Source organism: Argiope bruennichi, chromosome X1 (genome assembly GCF_947563725.1).
Source record: "Argiope bruennichi chromosome X1, qqArgBrue1.1, whole genome shotgun sequence".
Classification (NCBI taxonomy): domain Eukaryota; kingdom Metazoa; phylum Arthropoda; class Arachnida; order Araneae; family Araneidae; genus Argiope; species Argiope bruennichi.
This window is the reverse complement of record NC_079162.1, coordinates 32,149,876-32,174,191: the sequence shown is the minus strand read 5'-3', so window position 1 is coordinate 32,174,191 and position 24,316 is coordinate 32,149,876. Positions and strand designations below refer to the sequence as shown.

At 29.5% G+C, this 24,316-nt stretch overlaps 1 protein-coding gene across 1 annotated transcript; it reads left to right on the top strand.

The window, feature by feature from the left end:
* Positions 1 to 37: 37 nt before the first annotated feature.
* On the top strand, positions 38 to 23,970 carry LOC129959134 (uncharacterized). Its single transcript, XM_056071959.1, has 4 exons — positions 38 to 166; positions 7,055 to 7,229; positions 17,378 to 17,529; positions 23,904 to 23,970. The coding sequence occupies exons 1-3, from the start codon at positions 152 to 154 to the stop codon at positions 17,524 to 17,526; spliced, it is 339 nt and encodes a 112-aa protein (XP_055927934.1). The 5' UTR covers positions 38 to 151; the 3' UTR covers positions 17,527 to 17,529; positions 23,904 to 23,970.
* Positions 23,971 to 24,316: the final 346 nt, after the last annotated feature.

Genomic DNA, 24,316 nt, shown 5'->3' with positions numbered 1-24,316 from the left:
TACTTTGTTAGTTTGGAAACTCTTTTTAACCATGTCAACAAAAGGATGTATATGTTTAGCAAATGGCACTCGTATTGTTTATTTGAAAATCTAGTGTTTGGCTTGTGTTCACGGAAAAAAGTTTGATTTCATTTTGCAAGAGCTGAAAAGTATGGTACTGAGAAAGGTATGAGGATATTTGCAATCAACATTCTTGATTTCTTATTTATAAGCTTATAATTTATGGTTAATGTAGTTAAATGCATAGTTTCATGTATGTTAGTTACGAACTTCTTCTATTTGGACCATGTTACATTAAGTTTTAGGATGTTATGATTTCAGCAAAAATGCATTTAAATGCATTTCCACAAAGAAATTTAAAGTAATTTTAGTGTAACGAAAGCAAAATTATATTTAAATATGAAAAATTTTCTAGTTATCGTTTCAAAAATTATATGAGTATCTTTGAATTGGTTTAATAATTTTGATAATTTATTTTAAATTGCAATAATGATTTTTAAGTGATATTACTGCATACAATATTTTATAACTTACTGACTATCGTCGACTGATTTTTCTAATTTTGTAACTACCAAGTTTAGTCTCTTTTAAATCCGACTGGAAATACCTCATATAAGGAGAGGAGAAGCTGCTGATTCAGTGGATGGTTCTTGCTTTCCTGGTGGGTAGATAAGGGTGGGAAGTTGAGGCACTCCACGTTGATGACGGGTAGTAGTACCTCTAAATGAAGGGTGGGCACATAAGTTATTCGTAATGGGGCTATTACGCGTTCATCACAGTGTCAGATGTTAATTTTTAGTGATTCAAATCACCTTGGTGACTTTGGCAGTTAGAGAGTAGTTCCTTACTGTTACGGTTAATCTCTTTCTTATAAGGTGTTTAATTCATCTTTTATCATCTTTCAAGATCAGTATCAACACCAGTTGTTCCAAAATTTATTTATTGTTATTCAGATTATATATTATTGCTTTGTTCCCTTAATGGATTTTTATCATTAGCAATAGGATTCATTTATTATAATTTATAACTTATATAAGTATGTATTACATTTTGTCTTAGTAAAAGTCAAGCAGTCTTTTCTATAAGCTTTTGTGTGAGTGAGATATAGATACTTGTTACTCTATAGATATTTCAATATCATACTCTTTAAAAAATCAACGAATGATAATTAAGGATGGATTTTTCTCGACCATTTGGAACTTAACACTAGAACGTCTAAGATTTCGATTACCCTTAAACGTCCACCAGTGCCGTTTCGACTCCGCGATATAAAATATATAAAATAATTGTAATAACCAAATAATTGCAAGACTACTGTTCAGTAGGGTTTAATTTTAAGACTTTTTAATATTATTTCATGTAATTATCATATATTGTGATCCTTTATATCATAAAAAACTGTAACAAAACAAATTACTTAATCTTGTAAAATGAGATACAACAATAATATTCATAAATATTAATATAATAAGCAAAATCGTAATTTTTGTGAGAATGCAAGTTTTTTAATCATTATTTATCGCTTTTATACAAAATGTTTTGTACATACCTCATTTGCAATGGATACAGTGATATTCCATTTTTCCATGTACATTTTCAGCACACCATTTTTATGCAAGAGACACACATTTGTTTTAGTTGCATTTCCATTACACTCTTTAATTTCACACTTTTTGCGTTTTAGCGAATTTGTAATTCTTTTAAATTCAGTATTTATTGCTGGAATATTATGAATTTGATCTGCACTTTCTTCAGATTCTTCGCAGTCACTTTCACGGAATCTTATGTCTTAATCGGTATCTAAATTAGAACAAGGCAGCTCACCAGCATCTGATTCATTCCCATAAAGCTCTCGCAACAAATTAGCAATGTCATCAGGGCGTAGACCTTTTCTACGACCAATCTTTTCAAAGTGTCTGATCTGCACAAGGTTCGAAAATCGAATGAATTTTTTTATGAGCAGATAAGCAAATGCTATGTAACGAAACACTTAGACACAACAATTTTAGTATAATTGATTCATTTCCTTGGTGAACCCAATAACACTTCATTCAAGGTCGAACAAATGTGTGGTAGTACTTTGGTAAGTTTGTTTTACTTAGTGAACTATCGTTTGTTGAACGACAGCTATTTATAATGATAGATTGCCATGGTGTCGAAAAGAGACCAGTTGACGTTCTAGGTATATTTAGTTGCAAAATTTTATAATTTAAATGTCGGTAAAATGTTTTCTAATCAAACGAATAATTGAATTTATTCTATAACTTATATTTCACTTTTAATTGTTGCTTGAAACTAGTCAGTGCGAACTAAACTGATAATATCACATCAGTCTGCTCTGCGCAGGATTATCAAAAAAGAGCAAGGTAGACAAATACCTAAAGTCCGATTACTTGATATTTTTCTGACATTTTCAATGTAATCTAATCTTGTGATTTTCTTTAATTTGCAAGCGCCATGTATTCGAATCTATTTAAATTAAAATCAAGTGACGTTTATATCCCAGAAGATATTTTTAGAATTTTTATTTATTCCCCCCTCCCCCTTTTTTTTTTCTAATTTGCTTACTGATCACTGAAGTACAATTTTTTCGTAGTTGGTTGACAAACTAGGCAACGGCTCTAACGATCATTACATTAGAGTATTTGAATTGTATTTAAAAAATTACTTAACCTCACAGAGTTTTCCTTAAAATTACTTACAGATTTAAATTAAAAAATTATAATCAAAGTAATTAAATCATTTATCTTTAAAGTAACCTACAATTAAATGTTTTATTATTTAATTTATTATAATATTGGTTACTTAAAAATGACTTACATAGATATTATAAAATTGAGGAAAGTATCTGGTTTTGGAAGTTCGTGGGAGGAAGGTTTTTTTTTTCCCTCCTTTTTTGTGAATTGCAAATTTCTTCTTTATTAAATTCATTTAACCAACTAGCTTAGCCAATTTCAATGTGAGGTCTTTTGGCAACTCGAAAATTGTCAAAATGCTATTCTAGCTCTCACTATAAAGGTACCACTATTTGATACGTAATACTCCTCGATACAACATCTGCTATCCAAGTCTTCAATGCTTAATTAGCACGAAATGGTGTGGCAAAAGACCATAACGATGTTTAAACTACCCTTCAAAAGAACATCTTTTCATTTCATGGGATCACAGAAGTATTGCGCTTTTTCTTTCAACTCTATTTCATTAAAAATTAAAATTTCATTTATTCTTAGATTTATGGATTAGCTGTTTCACTTATGCAGTAATAACAAAAAATCCTCCAAGGTCAAAAAGTCTGTGTTCCTATCTTGAAGATATTGAAGATGCTTATTTCATACTAAAGTTTTGTTATTAGTGCAAGACCTTATGCTCACCCTGTACATTATGTAATTCTTTAATACTGTCAATTTCATCTTTGGGTCGTGAGAGGACGAAATTTCAAAATATGCTACTGAAACGAGGATTATGGCAAAGAAACGAGAAAACGGTTTCTTATCTTTTCAACTGCAAGGTAAAATCGGTAGTCCCTTTTGATCATCCTTGGAATTACCTATACTTATGTTCCTTCATTATCAATAAATGTAACCGTCGAAATTATGGATATTATAATTACAATCATGTAATTTAAAATGAACAGCAGCAAAAATTCAAAAATAAAGCAATAAAAGGCCCAAAGAGCTTCATCAAATAGAATTTTTTTGGTTAATCCTTTACATCGATGTTTTCTGCAAAATCTAACAAATGATACTAAAAGTTTTTGAAGGTGAAGGTTTCGAATCGAGCCTTTCAAAATTACAGTAAGTTTACTTTTTCTATTTCCGATCGCTAGGTTTTATTGATCTTCACAAACCCCTTCGAATCGCTGAATCAGAAATTTCTTATTTTATATTTCTTTTAAATTATATATATATATATATATATATATATATATATATATATATATATATATATATATATATATATATAACGTTAAGTAAACGGTTTTATAGCTGTAGAGTGTTGATAGTATTTGCAGTCATCGAACAATAGCTATAACTTCATTTATTGATAATACGAGAGATAAAAAAGAAATTTAAATGTGATTTTCTATATCACTGTCCCCAAGTCATAACCATTAGAAAATAATGAAAATATAAAGCAAACAATCTAAGAATATAAAGTAAAAGAAAAAGAAGTAGTAAGTACTCAGTCCTTTCACAATTCTGAAAGAGGATTTAATGTTTTCGGGAGTGACGTGGGAACAGAAACTCAAGAACTGTCTGGTAGCTGTTTAAGATAGTTAAAGTAACTATTGTTACATACTGATAGGCTTGGGAAAAACTCACGCAACTGATAAGTTAAAAAGTTAAATTTTGTTTAGTTACCAATATTGTGAAGATGACCTCTAAAATATTTGTTTAAGAAAGTGGAGTGGAAATTTTTTTTATTTTCTTGTTATGAATAATAATAATAATAATAATAAAAATAATAATGTAATCACCGAAAACTTTAACCTTGATATTGTGTTGAAGTACCACGTTTTACACTCCCGTTAGTAAAAAAAAAAAAAAAATGTATAGGGTTAGCAAGAAATGTTACCCACTTCAGAGGGCTCTAAAATGCGTTCTATTGATAAAAGTCAGATAAAATCTGAGCTACAGGTTAATGAGATGAAGCGCTTTATATTTATTGAATAAAAAATAGTACAAAAATTCACTGTCAGGTGGCGTTGTAATACAAATAAAACCATTTAATGTGGTTTATAATTGTTAAATAAAGTAAAATTAAAATTTCTCAATATATCCTACTTCATTTTCAACAGTATGCTCTAATCGGAGAAACATTTTCTATAGATAACCGGAGTGAGTCTTCCGGAATATTAAGAATATGCGCCGCATATTGTCGTTCAGATCTGGTAGAGATGATGGCCTTTGAGGGTAGATATTGTCCTTCAAATAACCCCACAACCAAAAGAGGCAAGGGGGGACGTACGGCGAGCGAGAAGGCTATACTATTGGGAAATGTCGGCTGATAACTCGTGCTTCTGTGAAATGCTGAATTAATTTTAAAAGTTTGTACATTCTTTGCCATAGAAATTTTTTCAGGTCCTTTATTCTTATGTTATAAAGATTTATTAATTCTGTAACTAATAATGCCGAGAAAGGTTTAAAAAATTGTCTTTAAGTGATGATGATGATGTCGTGTTCGCATTACAACGGAAAGGAGGATGCAGAAGCTTCTGAGGGTAAAGACCCCTGAGCAGACGTCTGACTTCTAGCACATATGAAGATGACACTCACACACTCGCTTGAACAACCCCCTTTTTACGTGAGGCTCTTTCACACACCTCACAGATAGAGAACGGGGGGAGGGGGACAACTATGCCTGAACCAGGACTCGAACCCGGGACGCCTAAATCATGGGGAAGACGCTCTTCCCCTAGGCCTGGACGTCAAACACCTCTCGGGAATTTCGGGAACTCCCTGACATTATAAAGTAATTTTTACAGATTTTTTTTATTCTTTTGTAGAAGGACTCGTTAATCCAGAAACGAAAAATTCTGAGAAAACTATTTTTTAAGTGCCTTACACTCTGTAAAAGTAAAAGGACAAAATTTTGTTTGAAAAAACAAACATTTATTATTTACAGAACAATTCGATTGATAAAGAGAGAAAGAGTAAGAGAAGAAAAGAAAAGGTTTTAGAAGAATTAGAAATCGCATTGGCGCTGACATAAAATATACGAGCAATCTCTGCTAAGCTTTTACCATCATTTTTATATGTCAAAGCTTGACCTCTCCGAAAATCACTCAAAGGAATTCTTCTAGGTATTTTAAATAGAGTTTCTTACAAAATAAGTTTTCCTTCAGAAAAGCAACTAAAAAAATTGCGCATTTATCGTTTTAACTGAAGCATAATTGAAAATTTATAACTTTTTAGTAGATGTTCCTCTATTTTTTTACCCACTGAAAATTACCAATAGTCGTTTCTTAAATAATATTAATGATATATAATTAAGTTTTGTTACACAACAAAGAAAAAAATTGTCGACAGTCCAATTTTTCGAATAAAAATTTATTGCATAATATATATATAAAACGACTGTATCTCTACTTTCTTAAAAAAAGTGTAACCCTCCTTTAAAACAAAAATTCTTATATTCTGTTTCAGATGTCCATTTTCCTAGATTTTAACCGAATTAAATGAGCAGTATTTAATGTTTATTTGATAGGCTGTGTTCACAAGTGACACAAGAGCTCTTTTCTCCAAGATATTTACGTTTTTCTCTGTTTTAAAACTGTCACCTTTATCTGAATAATTAATTTATTACTAGAAAATTGCAGGGAAAATTTAAATAATAGTCCTAAGTATGAAGTGATTTCTTAGCACGACATAAAATCGAAAAATATTGGGATAAAGGAAAATAATTTGAATGGGGTAAAAGAAATTTTTTTTTCTTTCTTATGAAATTTAAAGAATCAAGTTTCTTTTTACGAAGAAAAAGAAATAAAAATCGCCTTAAAATTGAGAAAAATAAAACATAGGATTGCCGTTCTTTTTAAGTGGGGTTATGTTATTATCTCCTCTATTTCTTTTCAAACTTTTATACCCATAATTCTGAATCTTTGCTATAAAACTATAAGTAATTTCCACATTATATATTTGAATATGCATGTACATGAAATTTTGTTATCCATAATTTCTTGTCATAATTACAAAGTTTTACGCTAATATAATAAATATGTAAAAATTCTATTAAAATGCAAGCTGTCAATTGTACTGTTTTAAGAGAAACACTATTTTAGTCAGTGATGTAGTGATTGGAGAAGACAAGGAGGTATTGATGCCACGAGTGTCAATCCTGGAGAATGCCTTGACGGCAAAACATTATTGCGCTTATGTTACTTTTTATTACAAAAAATCATAAGAGGACGAAAAATTAGTGTCATGTATCAGGTAACTTTTGTAACTTGTAACTTTTGGCAAATCCCCAATGATATATTATGTCCTGGACGCCATTTATCCTCGTTACACCACTGCTTTTAGTAATTAGAATTTCTCCCCTACCCCCTCTTTAGGTGCTTATGATGATTCTAATTATGTCCATCGCTATACAAGATTCGGAAACTATCAAGTGTACTCCTGATTTTTGTGAGAAAGTTCACTGCCATCCTGTGACATGTGGACCTCATCAAATGCTGCGTCGAAGAGCCGACGCGTGTGGATGTTGTGACGTATGCACGGCATTGTTGGGTAAGAAACATAAATGCTTACTAGTGTGAAGTAAAGCACAAGGAAACTAATGATTTTATAAGAATTTAGCTGAAAAAAAGTTTCTGCCTTGAGCTGAATACTTTGAATACCTGATAATTGCAGTCTTTTATTTTTAATTTGTTTCTCAATAAAATAAATGGATAAGATGTTATTAACAAAATGATGTAGTTATGATAGTTTAATGAATTTTTTGAAATTTAATCCTTTTTAAGTGCCATGTTTTTAAGTGGAAAATAAGTTAAGCTCAGAATTCAGTTCAATTTAGCATTTATTTTCAATTATATCACATTTTATTGTTTTGTGCTAAAAAAGCGACTGTATTTTAATTTGCTTAATTATTCTTATTAGTGAAATTAAGTGTTTTAATTAAATGATAATTATTCTTATTAGTGAAGTTAAGTGTTTTAATTAAATGATAATTATTCTTACTAGTGAACTTTCTAAAATATTTTTAACCGTAGTGTTCATTTGTTTATCACTTCCAATCAAGCCTGGATAGCCATCGGTAAGTGTATTTATTAAGATTAATTTCATAAATTAATTAGCTAACTAGTACACTTTTGATACTTTCGTATATTACAGATCTATTTATCATAATTAAAGCCCACAAATGGAAATGTCCCAGAGTAATGACCGATTAAAGGTTAAATAAAATGTCTAAATTATAAGGCATATTAAATATCTTCTAAACAAATAATTTATTACTAAATTTTTCCCAAATAGTTGTCATACTTCATGGCGAAAAAACCTAAAGAGGTTTAAACCTAATATACCATGGTAATACACAATTTCAATTTGTATTCCATCCCAAGAGAGAGCTCTTCGGATTGCAGAATTCAGTTGTTAAAATCGTCTAAAATAGTGATATTCAAAGAAGATTGGAACTTTTTTATTTCAATTATCAGTGTGTCAAGAATGTTTTTCAAAATAAGATTAAGACGACCTGGGGTGTATAAAAATTTAAATTTCGCAATTTTCAGTGCTATGGTTATTGACTCAAATATTATAAAATTTAATTCTTTACTTCCTTTTTCGAACTGCAAGTATGCAATTATCTATAATGGTTTAGAAATTATCTATACCAGAAAGGGCATCCTGTATAGAAACATAGTCTCATTCTAATGAGAAAACATATCCCTGAATCATAGAAAATACTACAGTATAAACACTACTCTTAACTTAGCAAGACTAAATGCTTCATTCAAAATTTATTTCTATACGGCATAAATTGCAATTGACAAGTTTCTAGAAAAGCTGCACGTATATATAAATACGTATTATGCCTGTATAGATTTGAAGCTTCACTAGAATCCAATCCTCAGATCGGTAGAAATCTAAGAGATGAGAGCCGGTTGCATTCCACTGTAAATAGAATTCGTCCAGAGTATATTTTGAGCTTTGAAACTATCCTTTGAACTAAAAATAATTCGTTATTTAACATATCTGAAAATTTGTAGAAAGGCAATGCAAACAGAGTTTCATAATTCCTGCTCACGGTAAACGCTCCCAAACTTTATGCGGATATTTATCTATCTAGTGATGTATGTTAGATATTTTATTTTTATTTCTTTGCTGCGCGGATGGATTCAGAGATAAACATATTTACAGGTCGGCAAGTTCTCCAGAATAAAGAGTTTTTTTAAATCTTGTTTGTTAAAATGGAATTTTTATAAGCGATTTTATTCTTAATTCCTAATATACTAGAGTTTAGAAATTTTGTACACTCATGTGTACAATATTTTTATGTCCACTACATTATATGTACATTATGTCTCCTATTCCAATATTTTTAGAATGTCATTATAATTAAATTAATATAATAATCCTTTAAAGAAATTTCATGACATAATGGAAACTAATTCTAGTTTAATTAAAATTTGGTTCCCTCACTGACACCAGCTAATAAGGAATTTGGCAAAAAAAAAAAAAAAAAAAGATTTCAACTTTTTGCAATATTTATAATAAAGCATCACAAATTAAAGACCAAAAAGTGGAAAATAATTAATTAAAATAAAGCAATCACATTTTCATTATTTTAATAAAGGTGTGTTTTTAAAATTGTTTTCACTAAAATTATTTAATAATGAGAATTAATCAGATATTTCCGAAATTTTACAATTTAATTTACAGCTACGCTGATATAAAACCTTAGGTCAGATGAGCTGGGATTTTAATGAATTGAAAACTAGAAGTGGTAAACAGAACTTCATTTAATAGCCAGAACTTAACTTTTATCGCATTTTGAATTTTTTGTATTTTTAGACGGATCTTGTTATTTTTAAGCGAGCTCAGACAATAAGGGTGCCACCAGATACTGAAAACTAAATAATGACAGTAATTGAATGTTGTAAGCAATGAACGATGTAAGAGTAAAAAATTAAAATGAATAAAATAGGATTCCCTGTTATATCTTGAAATGGGAAAAGCTTTGTAATCTGGTTAGCGCAGAAACTGCCTGGCAGTCCTCGAAATAATTCAAAGGAGCGTGTATAGATGGCGCTAGTGTGTGCGTTCCTGCCGCTCTTCTGAATCGTTCGTTGCAATTTAAGTATTTTCGCATTACCACTTTTAGTTATCAGTTCCTTACAATGAGATACATAATTTCTGCATGAAGCATCAAAAATAAATATCTCCTGTCCAACGTAAAATAGTACGTAATAAAAAATTTTGCAAAACATAGCAGAATAATAAAAATTGTTGTAATGTGGGAAAACACAAAATGTCAAAAATACTACTATCGATGTTCACAAGATATAAAATGTTATTCGTTTTTACCAATTTATATCATTACACGATAGGAATTTATGCATAAAAACATAAAAAGATTAAAAAAAATATATCGGAGGAAAAATATATTTATGATATATTCTTTTATTACAGAGTAGGAAAAACCAACTGAAAATTCCTTTTTGAGAAGATACTTCACTAACCCCAATCAAAGGAGTGTATTTGCCGCTCTAATATTTTTGGCTTTCAATAAGAATATCATTATTTGCATGTTACATTCTTTTTTATTTGAATTATAAAAATTCGGAGATAAAAAAAATGTTAATTAAACAATGAAGGATTTTAACCAATTAAATTAATTGAGAAAACCTAAGCTCAAAATACACAAATTCCACCCATTATTACTTAAATTCATTTATACTGATTTACCGTTAGAAATGGCAAACTGCGCACTGCAAAGGGAAAATTAGTGAAATATTCATTGCAATTTTTTAAAAACATCGCAAAAAAGCAAGCAGTTTTAGTGAAGAAAATTAATAATGGACGATAATAGAAATCAGATTTTAAAAATACTTCATTTATTAGTATTTAAAATACAATGTAATGTAATAAGCCATAAAACTTATACATGTAAACTTAATTCAGTATGGTTGTAAAAAAGAGAAGTAATAAACACTAAAATTTTATTCGTATTATAAACTTAAACTATTTGAACATAAGTTTCTGATCACCTTAAGCAGTAACTATATATCTAAGTGATAAGATAGTAAGCTACACACTCATTAAAAATTTTAATGTGAAACAATACGTTTTTTATTCTATCCATTTTCGAGAAAGTAACTATTTCTATTAATCCCTAAAGATTGCGATCTTGTACTATTGCTACAGGTAATGTGATTATATATTTGTCTATAAATGATGCAATTATTGCTGATATTTTTATTTTATAATAATTTTAGCTTGGAACACACATATCATAATTTACTAATGCTTTAGTATTAGTTATTATTCTATCTAATTATTAAATACACCATCGTGCTTTATTGTCCTAGTCGTTGCAAATTTTTATTTTAAATTAGCCGCCTTAAGAGATCAAATAATTTATCGGAAATGGCGACTGTATTTAATTTCAATTAAATATCTTATAGCTTATGTTCTTATTCTTCTCTTAGCTTGATGTTCATGATTCCTTCAATAAAGTATTTCTGAGCAACAAATTGTGATAAAAATTAAAGCTGTATTATTTTAACAGCCTTATACCTGCTCTGTATTTTTCTGTAAATGAATCATCCTAATGGAGTCGAATCCATGACATCATAAAGATATTAAAAACTTACTTTTAATCGTTATCTCTTTGAAATTGTACGTTGTCATGATAATTAATACAATTTCGTTTTCTGGTTCCTCATGTAACAAGTAGAATCTATTAAACAGTGCATATGATCTTTCTTTCTTAGCTTTTGTCAATGGCAGAAAATCATGAGATAAAATGCTTGACGAAACGCTGGAAATTAATTGGAAATTATATAAAAAAAGTGTTTTTAAGAAGTTGATGAAATTCAGGGAAAGTTGGCATGGCAACCAAATTGCTATAATTAAAAAGACAATAGTTTTTAATTTTAAAGTGGTGGAAAAATCAGTTTTTTGTAATAATATTTTTGGGAATTATCTGGGGAAAAACAAAATTCTCATTTAATTAAAAAAATTCTAATTCTAATTAAAGTTTCAAAATAATGGAGCCAAGGTGAGCTTTCCCATTCCCTAATTATAGCTGAGATAAATTTGTCAGTTTTAAGTCAAACGTTTTGTCCTGGAAAGCGGCGATAACATATGCAGAAATAGATACCCATTTTCTTTTATTAGTAGTAGAAATTAAATGATTTCAGCAACTTTTTATATTACTTTTTGTATTACATTATTCAGTTAAGAATCAATCTATTCATTCATATTTGCTCCTGCGATGTTATTCAGAAGAATAATAACTTTGCGATCCAAAGTATCCGGATGTTTACTTATAGAATTACAACTGCCATTGTAGCAAGAGGTGACATCATTTCATATTAGTAATTGACATCACATTAGGCATCATCTGACATCACACATGACATGACGTCAGGAGTTTTTCAATTATATTATAAATGAAATTGGATAATGTTAAAAATCTAAGGTTTGAGCAAATAATAATGAATAATATATATATATATATATATATATATATATATATATATATATTTGTATTTTATGATGCCTAATTTATTGCAATCAATACACGTATTTCACTTTTAATATATAGGGGTGTTTAGCATATTTCTAAACTTTCTACTATTCAGTATAATTATTTAAAGATTCAAATTTAAATTATATGAATTTGCGGATAACCCCTCATAATTTTGCTTCCCATCTAGGGTAACTGAAATTCACTACAGCGTCGATATCTTTCTAAATTTTAATGGTATTTGAATTGAATATTTATATTAATTGCCTTTTATATCTGGTTTTAAAATTTCTAAGGAAAAAATGCTATATTTTGCACATGAACAGTTAAAATTATTTTACTAAAAATACTTCTATTTCCTTAATATTTAGAGAATTAGTTTAAGATTTTGATACAATAATTTAATAATATTTGATAAGTTTCATATTATTTAGCAGTAAACTCTGCCTTTTATAATTTAAAAAAATCTTAGAAAAAATTTAAATTTACTTTAAAAAAAACTTTATACCTTTCTGATCATATGTGCTACATTTACTAAAATTCATGAAAATATGCACAAAGTAAATAAAACTATTGTTGATGGTTTCAAATTAATACCAGTTTTCTGTGGGATGAAATGAGCCAAAATTCCTTTCTTCTTGATCAATTTCTGGTTGATTTCCAAATTGCTCTCATGACCGAATCTTTACGGTGAAATGTGTGCTCAAATGCTTTCTTGAATTGGTCAGTCCAAAGACAGTTCGTACAATCTTTCTGGAAATATACGGAATAATACATACAAACGAAAGCGTCCGAATACCTTTGATCACTTAATGTGCTTGTACAAGACTAACTGGAGTGCCTACACTCTCTCATACACTTACACAATGCAGCACGTTTTCCATTTTGTTTCATAGCGCAGAAAAAGAGAACGAAAAAGCATTTTAAAATTTTATTTGTTGGCCAACAGAGACTAAAATTTAACGAAGATCTACAGTTTCGATGAAAAGATTACAGGTCAATTATCATTTATCTAGCTCTGTCCGCTTTCGAGGTGCGAACTCATAATCATAACCGGATACTTAAACTGATTACCCTGTTGTTGTTGTTTCTGATGGCACTTGTCATAGTCCGCTGACTAACTGTTAAGGAATTTCAGCCGAAATTTTTGCGTCTCTTGTTTTACAGTAGCGCCATCTAGGGCCAAGAGTACAACTTAACTACTCACGCGTCACAGCCTATTTTACAGGGTGGATTTCATTCATTCAACCACAGATCATAATTTAGACCTGAACCAAGGAACGATCACCTCTGATCCGGTACCCCCTGTAGTATTACTCTCGACATGGAGGAATTTGTGACCGCGACAGATTTATACGTGCGCCAGCCACCGCCACACACAGAGAGTCTTCGGCTGGCGGGTTCGACCTCACAGTGCAAGGGATGCGAATCCAACGCCCTACCAACCAGGCTATCTCGGCCTACTGATTAACCTTCAAACTAATGTTGATCAGATTCAACATTTAATAAATTGTCGATTCTGACGCAAAATCCGAAGTCAAATTTCATTATGTTACTCGTTTACATTTTTGAATCGTTGTCTTCACATAAACAGAGCAGACATACTCTCTTTTTGTGGGATTCTTCAAAAATTTGACACAGATTATATAAATTTGGAACAAAAATCACATACCAAATTTCATTCGTCTGGACTACCAATTTTTGAGTAATAATATTGACAAACAGATAGATAGACAAACCAAACAAACGAAATAATTCCAAGATTGGTATTTTCTCGATTTGAAGGATTAAACCATTGAGAATTATCGTAATTTCATTGTCAAATTTTCCGACAATTGCTGTACTTTCTTCATACACTTCGTAAAGTAGAAAAGGAAAAAGAGAATTATTTAACGATTCATTTTCCAGTTAACAGAACTTCATGTGTAAATCTCTTAACATACGTATCAGCAAGTATATTCATTTATTGTAAAAAAAAAAAAAAAAAAAAATCTGAATATATGGTTGCCGCCCGATTTTTTTTTCTTTTGTAAAAGTTGGCCTTTTTCCAAGAGTTGGATAATGTAGAAGCCCGAAAATATTTTTAATACATTTCAGTCTTTTTTTATTCAGTCCTCGTCGATTCTATGTCCAAATGTACAGTACATTTCTATTTTATTAAATAAAACATATCACGGAGCAAAACATTTTTGCTTTGAAATCATAAATTATTAATTGTTTCGTATTCTCTGCTTGTTCTTGACAACGTTTTGTTATTATATCTGGCAGAGTTCATGGAATCTGTTCATCATATATTCATATATTGAAACCAAAATTCTATTTTCTGTGGTTAAACGAAAAGCCCAAAGCAATAAAACTAAAAAAAGTCTTTATAGCTGAATATTAAAGACAAGAAATTTAAGTAAATAGATTAAAAATTAGAAAATCTTTCTTCTGAAACATACATTTGACTTCAAAATGCTTCAATTAGAGGATTGTTATGTCCATTTATGAGGTAAATAATCCGATTCCGTAATATCGTTCGAATCTCATTTCCACGAATTTCTATTTCATCTTTGTTAGAAAATAATTCGAGTTCGTTATCAATTGATTTAAGAAATTTCAATCTGGATTTGCTTTAGTTATATCAATTTTCTTTTTTCTTGTTACATAAAACGAAAATCTTCCTACGTCGGAAGGAAAATCAGAGTCGTTTCTTTAGAAAAAAAAATTTAATAATAAGGTAAAGGAAATGTTTTGCTTTATAAAGGCGTCTTAATTGCATGAGAAAAAGGACAAGGAAAAAAAAAAGAAGAGAAAATCTTCCCAAAAGCGTATAAACGACGAGAATTAAAAATCTTGCAAACATGCCCTGATGCAACTATTTGTGCATTAAATATATTATTGAAATATGAAATAAATAAAATTAAAAATTATTTAAAAATAATTTACATAAAATTAAAACTTCTTAACAACTTCAGCAACAGGAAAGTTTTAGTTTTATGGTTTCCAAAGTCCACGCACACACGCACACGCACACACACACACACGCACACGCACGCACACACACACACACACACGCACACACACACACACACACACACACACACACACACACACACACACACACACACACACACACACACACACACACAAGAGTATTAATGGACATGACAAAACCAATTTATCGAAACTAACGTCTAGGTCTTATGTTATTAAACAATAATTAACCAACCTATTATTTATCAGATACCTAAACAATTAAAACTATGTACATGGGAAGCGATTAGCAAAATAAGAGGAATTCAATTTAAAGACCGCATTTCAAAATTATAACAGGTTCAAAATAAGTTCATACATAAATTAAAACAAGTTCATATAAGCATACAAATTTATTTTAAAATTAAAGCAATTTTATACATGCATATAAATCAATTTTAAAATGAAAACAAGTTCATACATGCAAACAAATTATTTTAAAAATTAAAACAAGTTCATACATGCATACAAATCAATTTAAAAATCATAAAGTTTATGCATATATGTTCCTATTATTATATAGTGATTCATAAAAGAGTCTAACTATTAAAAATAATAGTCTCTGCTCTCTCGCTATAAAAAACATAATATTATTTTCTCCCTAGGTGAAAAGAATGCTATAAGAGATCGCACATTCTTCAGTTTCAAGGAAAAAAAACCCAAATGCTTAACAAATCTGTATTAAAGCTATTTAAATTGCCCCTGAATATGATCTGATTGACTCCAACAACTTTAATTTCGAGTATACGATAAGAAAACGAAAAGACATGGTATAAAATTAATTCCACTCTTCTTGCTCGTCTCTGTCAACTATTTCTATTAGTTGGAGATGGGAGATTCTTCTTCAAAAGTGTCAAGTGTTGTGATTTACTACAAGTAGAAGAATCTAAAAAAAGAGAGATTTAATAGTTTACATTCTTATCAAGCAGAGAAGAACTAGAAATAATTAGAAAAAGCATCGTCGTAAAAACAAAGCAAAATGTGATCAGATTTTATATGACAACGGGAGAGATAATAGATAAGGCTTTTTTTAAATAACTTATTTAAAATGAACAATTCATTTTATATATATATATATATATATATATATATATATATCAAAATCAAAAATAATATTTCACTATTTTATTTTAAAAATTAACCAACTTTTGAAGGACAGAATGAAAAAGTCTATGTTGTAGATTGAATTGGTTCAAGTAAATTGGGATTGCACTTTCATCATATTTGCATATCAAATAATTATAAAATATCATATAATTTTAATTTTATATTGTACGTGTAGGGATTTTTTTTTCTAATGATATGCAGTGAGTGTGATTTATTTCCTTTTCGTATATCTTCTATACCTTGAAACCTGACTTCCAAAATTTTTAAGAAAGGAAAATATTTTTTACGTTTTTATACCGTGAGGAAGTCACGTTATTAAAAAAACGATTTTATAGAAAAATTTTTTAGATTTTAGTCTTAAAACCATTTTATTTTCCAGTATTACAATAAGTATGGTATCTTGAATAAATTTTTCGTTATTATTATTATTTTAAATAAGATTGAATTTATAAGAATGAATAATTTAATTTATTCAGGAATAAATGCAAAATATTTTATATTCTAAAAAGAAAAATTTATTCTAAAATTCTAATTTTCTTATAATAACTCTTAATTTCTAAAAATATTCTTTGTTTTAGGTGATCTTTTTTTTCTTTTTGCATAAAAACAACTTATAGCTTTTTTTTTTTTTTTTTTTTTTGGAAAATAACATCTGAATAGCTCTCTGATTCTTGCTTACATTAGAAATATGAAATTCATTAGATATACAACTGATAGTTTTTCAAAAAATATTTAAATATCACATAGTCAACGTAAGCACGTAACTGAATAAATTTTCCGAATTCTTACGCAAGAATAAATTATGAAATTAAATCATGAAAGAATAAAGCTAAGTGAAAGTTTGTGTAAATAACACAAACACCAAAAATTAGATTCGTGAAGATGATAAAATCGCTATGACGATAAAAAATATAATTTTTTTTTTCATAATCGCCATTTTTTAACAAACGGCTAGTATCCATTTATTGAAAATATCCTAAACACTCAATCTGTTACAGAGCTTTGCTTTTGTTGAATAATTTATCTCTAAGAATTTTTTTGTTTTAATTTTCATTGACAGGAATAGGAGATCCTTGCATATCCCTACGAGGTCCCCCAGCCACCGCGCAATGTGGAAAATACCTTGTGTGTATGCACAGGCGTTGCATTCCCCTATATAGAGTAAGCCATCACACCGATCTAGACAAAAAGGACACTTTGGTCACGTAGAAGGTAATTATAATAAAAATAAAAGTTTCAATTTATCTTTGACTTCTAGGACTGATATGTTTAAATTCATATCAGTAGAAAACAGTACAAAAAAATATTTGAGATATTTATTTTATGTAATAAAATAGATTTTAGAACCAAAAGAAGTAATGAAAATCATAAAACATTTGTTCTAGCATATGTACTCAGTAATATTTATTTAAAATAATAAAATGAGTTAAATGAAAAGGAGTGGCAGTGGTTATAATACCACTTAATCCAGAATATATAATCAAATATAAATCTATAATGCAAAAAACAAAATTTTCGTATGAAAAAATGGTGATAGTTATAATATAACTTAGTCTAGAAAACGTAATTAACCACGTTAGTTAAGGATACATAGTAAATGGAGAGAGTGTCATCTTCTGCTGGCCAAAGAGATCTTCGAGCATCTAGGTATCGTCTGAGTTAGATGTCTAAATTTCATCCAATTTTTTGGAGTTGAATGCAGAACTTTAAAGGATTCTGGACCTAAAATTGTGTTTCTCTACTAAGTAAACCAAGAAAACTGTCACTGTACTGCTCTATTAGAGCACATACAGCGTTCCGACCCCTAACCTTTTTCCTTCGCTTCATGTTCCTCAGCGGAAACCCAAACTCAGAAAAGTTACTTTAAATACGGGCATTCAGTGAAACCTAGAAGATGCTTTCCCCTTCTTTTAAAGGCTATTGTTGGAAATAACCTTTCCGATTTCGACCTCCCGTCGTGGTAATTGGTCATCTGTCCTCTGTGTCGTAACCAGGTTGCTTTTTTGCGGTTTTACCACGTCTGAACCCTAGAAAAAGCTTTTTATCGCAGTTTTATTTATTTTTTTCTGAAACATTAGTTTAAAAATTCGGTAGGAGAAAGTATTAAATTAAATATTATGACATTAAATAAATTGTAAATAGGATAACTGCTATATTGTTATTTAGCACATTAAACAAAATATTGTCAATTTTTCAATCATATTTGTAATTAAATAAGCATTACATTTAATAAGCATTTGTAATTAATTAAGCATAAGCATCTCAAGCATTACTGAAGCTGTAAATTTAATTCTTATAAAGCTTGAACACATCATTGAGAATTTGATTTTGTTATTCTTCTAACTCATCAATTTTGATAAAATGTGACGGTTTATATATCACGCATAAATATCCTAATTGTCTATATTTACTTTTTAAAAATATTCCCATTTCTTTGTGCATAACAATCATCTGCTGTTTTGTAGATTGAAATATCTTTGAATGTTTTAGTATTAATATATTGCACTCACAGAAATCGAATATAATTTTTATTCTTAACATAGTTCGAACAGTTTTTAGTATAATTACTACTAACGTTTTCCTATTCTATTGCCGATTCTTACAATTCACAACGATTGTTTATTTTATGAGAATTTCAATTACTCATTGCAGTGTAGTATTTTTGAAAACTATGCTCAACTTGCAGACAATAAATATCTGAATTATAACAAAAAATTATTTTTCTGCAGAAAAATTTATCAACACGTAGGTAATCACCAGATTTAAGACAATTAATTTTTAAAAAGTAAGATTAGATATGGTTTACTTAGAATTCGATACATAAGATTACATTACGATAATATTACACTGAAAAGTATTTAGCAAAAAAACTTTTAAAAAAAACTTAAAACTATATATCTGGCATTCTAAATGATAAGCATTTGTTATTAAATACAAGTATTTTTACTAGCAGCTGATTTAGATTATCTTTCAGAAATGCTTAAAATTAAATCTAGAATTCCTGACATTTTTATGCAGCTACTTTATTTTATTTCAATACAAATATTTCTGGAATAATTTAAGTACTTAGTAGCTTCTCAGTGGATAGAAATGAAGGTATAAAGATTTTAATATCTCTCTTCTGATATAAAAGAACTACTAATTATTATTTTTGATAGATATTAGCAACCTCCTTCAATATTTTAAATTAGAATTATAACTTTTATTGAATGATTAATTATAAATTATTAAATCAATCGATTTAATAAATTATGAAAAATAATGTTGAAACCGACAGCTTACTTAAAAATCAAAACCAAAATGTATTTTTTGCAGGAATATATCCAGTTCAAGTATTAAAATTTAAAGCTGAAAAAAATTGTAGGTCGTTTTAATACTGTGTTAGACTGTGACTGGGAAGTATATATGTCCAATTCTCGAGTAAGGGGAGGGGTAAGCATGAAGACGAAACAAAGTGTTTTGTCATTTTTCAATGTAAAATATAATGACAGAGAGAGAAAAAAAAAAAAAAAAAAAAAACCGAGGTTCCATTTAGTTTTTCTGCATCATTTGTGACGAATGGGAGCGAAGAAGTAACAATTTGGCTAGGGTGGCGATTACCTTCATAATACCCTTCCGTCAGAAATTCTTCTTGTTCAAATGATTAGTGAATTCTTTCAAGTAAATTCTTGGTTCAAATATTTAAACAAATAGATAGGCCCAACTATAACCATATATTATTATAAAGTTACAAAATGATATTAAGTTAAAATATTTAGGAATTAATAAAATTAAAAAATTAAGAAACAGGGGAAAGGACGAAAGATTACAAGAAGTATTTCTCACAAATGAAATTATGCAAACTCATTCCATACCTCTTAGAAATGTTATTTTAAAAAAATGCCGCCAAAGCAGGGTTCACAAGACTTACTAGCGCCGATACTAATAATAACAATTGCTGGACGAAATCTCCTGACCCTAAGGGGTGCTACACAAAAGGGAAGCGATTTTATGAGGCAATTAGGGTTCAGATGGAAAGTTTAAGTGCGGGAACAAAATTCAAACCCGTTGCTGGTACAGTAGTTGTACCGAGCCGTAAGGAAAGGTAAAAAAAATCTGGTACAACTGTTGTACCGGCCGTACGCTAGAGGAAACCACTAGGGCCGCGGTGGTCTGGCTGTAAGGTTTCAGGTTCAAGACCTGATTCCACCGAAGAACCGTCGTGTAAGCGGGTCCAGTGCACGTTAAACGTCTGGGCCAAACGTTTTCCCGTTGGTGTGGTGTGGTGTGGAGAGGGGGTGCCAGTTCAGGTGGCGTCCTCGTCATCTAACTGCGGTTCAAAATCACGAGGTACGTCCCAAAATAGCCCCAGTGCTGCTTTAAAAATGTTGTTAATATAATTAAACTAAACTAACTGCTTAATCCACTAGGCCTATTGAGTTCCAAAGAAGTTGGTCCTGAAATTGAAATCTGTTGTTTCTACATAAAAACTATTTTTGGTGCACACATACATACATCAGTCTTAACATCCAGAGTTCAGAACCCATAAAATGTTTCTTTTGCTTCATGTTCTTAAGCCGGGCCACGCCTTAATCCACTAGGCTGACTGAGTTATAAGGAAGTTGCTGTTGGAAACAGGAGTATGTTAGATAAAAATAACGTTTGTTGAATACAAACATTATATAGATCTTATCCATTGAAAATATAGAAATTTCACTTTTTCTTTCTAATTTTAGTTAGAAACCGTTATGAGTACATATATGAGCAGCGAAAGTTTTTCGAATGTTTTCTGCAGTTTAAATCTATACTGCTATATAAATAATCTGGATTTTTCTTGGAAAAATTTATCTATTCAGGATTGTTTCAAAAGATGGAATGATTTTTAAAATATGCTAGAATATTGATTCGTTATGAATAAACTAAAAAGAAAATGCCAATTATTTAAATTTTTCCAGTGGCTAGAATCATTGAATTAAGAATGACACTATTTATCAACAACAAAAGTTTCATCATTAAATGTTCAGTAAATTAGTGAAATTAACGACATATACCAGAAATTTCTCCTGAAATGAGACCTGACATAAGAATACTAAATGCAATTAATTTATCTTTTTATGCCTTCAGGCATCATAATAATCTTTCTAACAGAATTCAAATTTTAGAAGAGAACTAAATTTAAAATCCATTTCTAAGGTAAAGTAATAATTTTATTCTTAGCTACGAAGTTGTGATTAAAGTGCACTTATTCTTTTAAGTGAACAGCAAAAATTAGTGCCATTAGTCATCCAATTAATAATGCGATTTAATGACATCTTTTGAAGGATATTCGCGATAAGTGACGCCTAAAGCCATTTTCGTTTCTTACCATTAAAATGCACTTTAGATGTGATGTGGAATTCATAAATCTAGATAATGAAAGGGAGGGAATCAATTTTATATTCAAAAGAAAAACATGTTATTTTGCAATTTCGGATGCTGAGTTCCTTACAAATAATTTCATTAAGGTATCCGACTAATTTCGGAGGAGATTTTAAAAAAAAAAGATTTTTTTTTTATTTATATGAAGATAAAATGACGAATAAAAGTAAAATTATTTAATTATATATGTAACTTTTGAAAAAAAAAACCTATTTTGATGTAAATTTTTACATTTATTTACAAAGATCAGAATGGTTCTAGAGAAAAAAAATTGTTACAGTTTTTCATTTTGCTTTATAAAATTACATGTGTACATGTGTTAACTAACTATTATATAAGAATTATATTCAAAAATATAATTTTTTTGAAATATATGAAATTATCTATGAAATTTTGGAATTTTTTTCAATAATATTTACATTAAAGAATCATAAATCCACTTCTAAACATTTTATGAAAAAACTCGTTCTTCAGAAAATGCATTTTAAGTTTTTAAATACTTATAAATAAGCATCTCTTACATGTCAATAGTTTGCTATAGTTTGGCTTCTAACTGACATAGATACAAAATAAAGATATCACGCGAAACAGATATGCACTTATATTTTGAAACGGCAAAAAATAAAAATCCGAATTTGCATCCAAATTCATGTTTTTAACCTAATCTGACACCTTAATCCCTATTCATGTTTTGATAGAAATTCAATTAAATTTTAGTTTTGACTGTTAAAATTAGATGAGTTTGAAGTAGATTAGACGAAACATGCGCCTGTATCAAAAATAAAACATTTATTGGTTATGAAATTTGAATGTTATTGTTTTAACTAGTGTTTAATATTTAATTGCTTCATTCATTTTAGTTTAGTTCAGTTTAGTTATATTAACGTCCCATTTTAAAGCAACACAAGGGCTATTTTGGGATGAACCTCGTAATTGTGAACCGCGGTCAGATGACGAGAACGACATCTGAACTGGTACTCCTCTCCAAACGTCTATGCCTCACCAGCGGGAGGACGTTTGGCCCCAACGGATTTAACATGCACTAGACCAGCTTACATGACGGTTCTTCAGCGGAATCGGATCCCGAACCTGAAACCTTCTGGTTCCGAAGCTTGCTTCAATCATAAAACACATTTAGGATAAATGTCGATCTTCACAAGAAGTCTTCACATGCAATGGAATTGTAGCGTTTTGCGACTGCTTGGAATTCTGATAACATTTAAACATTAATTGAACATGGGGAGGGGGAATTGTTGCATTTAATGGGATTTTAGATTCCTTCATACCATACTTCAGTGAAACGTATTTATCATATAATATTTAATCACTAAACTAGTTGCCTTATATTCAATTGCATGTAACTTATACAGGACGAGTTTTAAATAATCTGCAACTTTAATATAAAAAAAATTATCATTAGCTTTTTTAATTGAAAAAGCCATAGATTAATTTCAGCTTAGCTATATTAAAGTCACATTTTTTCGCAGTACTAGGGATATATTGAGACGGACGTCATAATTTTGAACCCCGTTCAGATGACGAAAACGAACCCGAGTCAAAATCCTCTTCTTCTGCTTTCCACAACACACCAAGATATCAGTTTAACGCACACAAAGCCTGGGTACATGATGGACCATCTGTGAAATCTCGTTTCGAATCTGAAGCTTTGCCACTAGAACTACCAGAAGCTTTATCACTAAAAGTCCTTGAAAAAGAATGTGATATGCTTGCAAAGGGAGAAAAATATGAGGTAACACAACGAAACAATCTAGTCAAAAAATCCTCTCTTGCCACTGAAATTTCGAATTAATATAAATACATATTGCAACAATCCCAGGTGATCTGATCGTTTGTAGATTTTTACAAACTGCCAGTTGATATGATGAAACGAGTATTAGAATAAAAGGATGTTGAACACTTTAAAAAATAAAAGTTTATTTTATTTTTATAAATTTCGTTTTACAAGCAAGCAATTTCTTTCATCACGTATTTGATAACCGTTATACATATACCAAAAAGAAAATTATGTATGAAAACCAATTTTCGAATTTATTTAAGCACCTTAATTTTCAGAAATGCAAATAAAGTACCATTTTGCTAGATCTTGTAAATCTGTTTGCAACTCAATAGATTCTTTAAGAACTGATATAATGTGTGTATTTTTAATTAATTCTTCATTTACATTTCAGGGCTTTACCTGGTCTTCTTCCACTGAAGCTACTTTATGAAAAGAGTCATTTGAAAATAAAGGGTTTGGATAGCAATTATTTAGCCTTATTCTTTATTTATGCAAATGTTTTAACTGTAATATTTAATAGCGTCATTATCAAAAAGAATAGATTGTCACACTTTTTTCAATAAAGTTGCATTGAAAATTTGATTTTCGAAATCAGTGTTTCTATATTTTGTCAATCATTTTTTATCCTTTTAAATGTGTGTTTGAATTGTAAGATTTGCGTGTATAAGTTGCATTTTTTACAGATTTATTCACAGATTATTAAATTAAATCATAAAAAAGTTCCTTAAATAGGCTTTCTGAACAAGAAAATTGATTTTTAAAATTTTTATGCAGCATTCAAAAGTATTTTGCCTGACTGTTAGA

Excerpts from the sequence above, each read along its gene's own strand:
- LOC129959134 (XM_056071959.1), top strand. Across the intron at positions 7,230-17,377 it reads CGTATGCACGGCATTGTTGG|GAATAGGAGATCCTTGCATA; the intron begins GTAAGAAACATA and ends TTTCATTGACAG.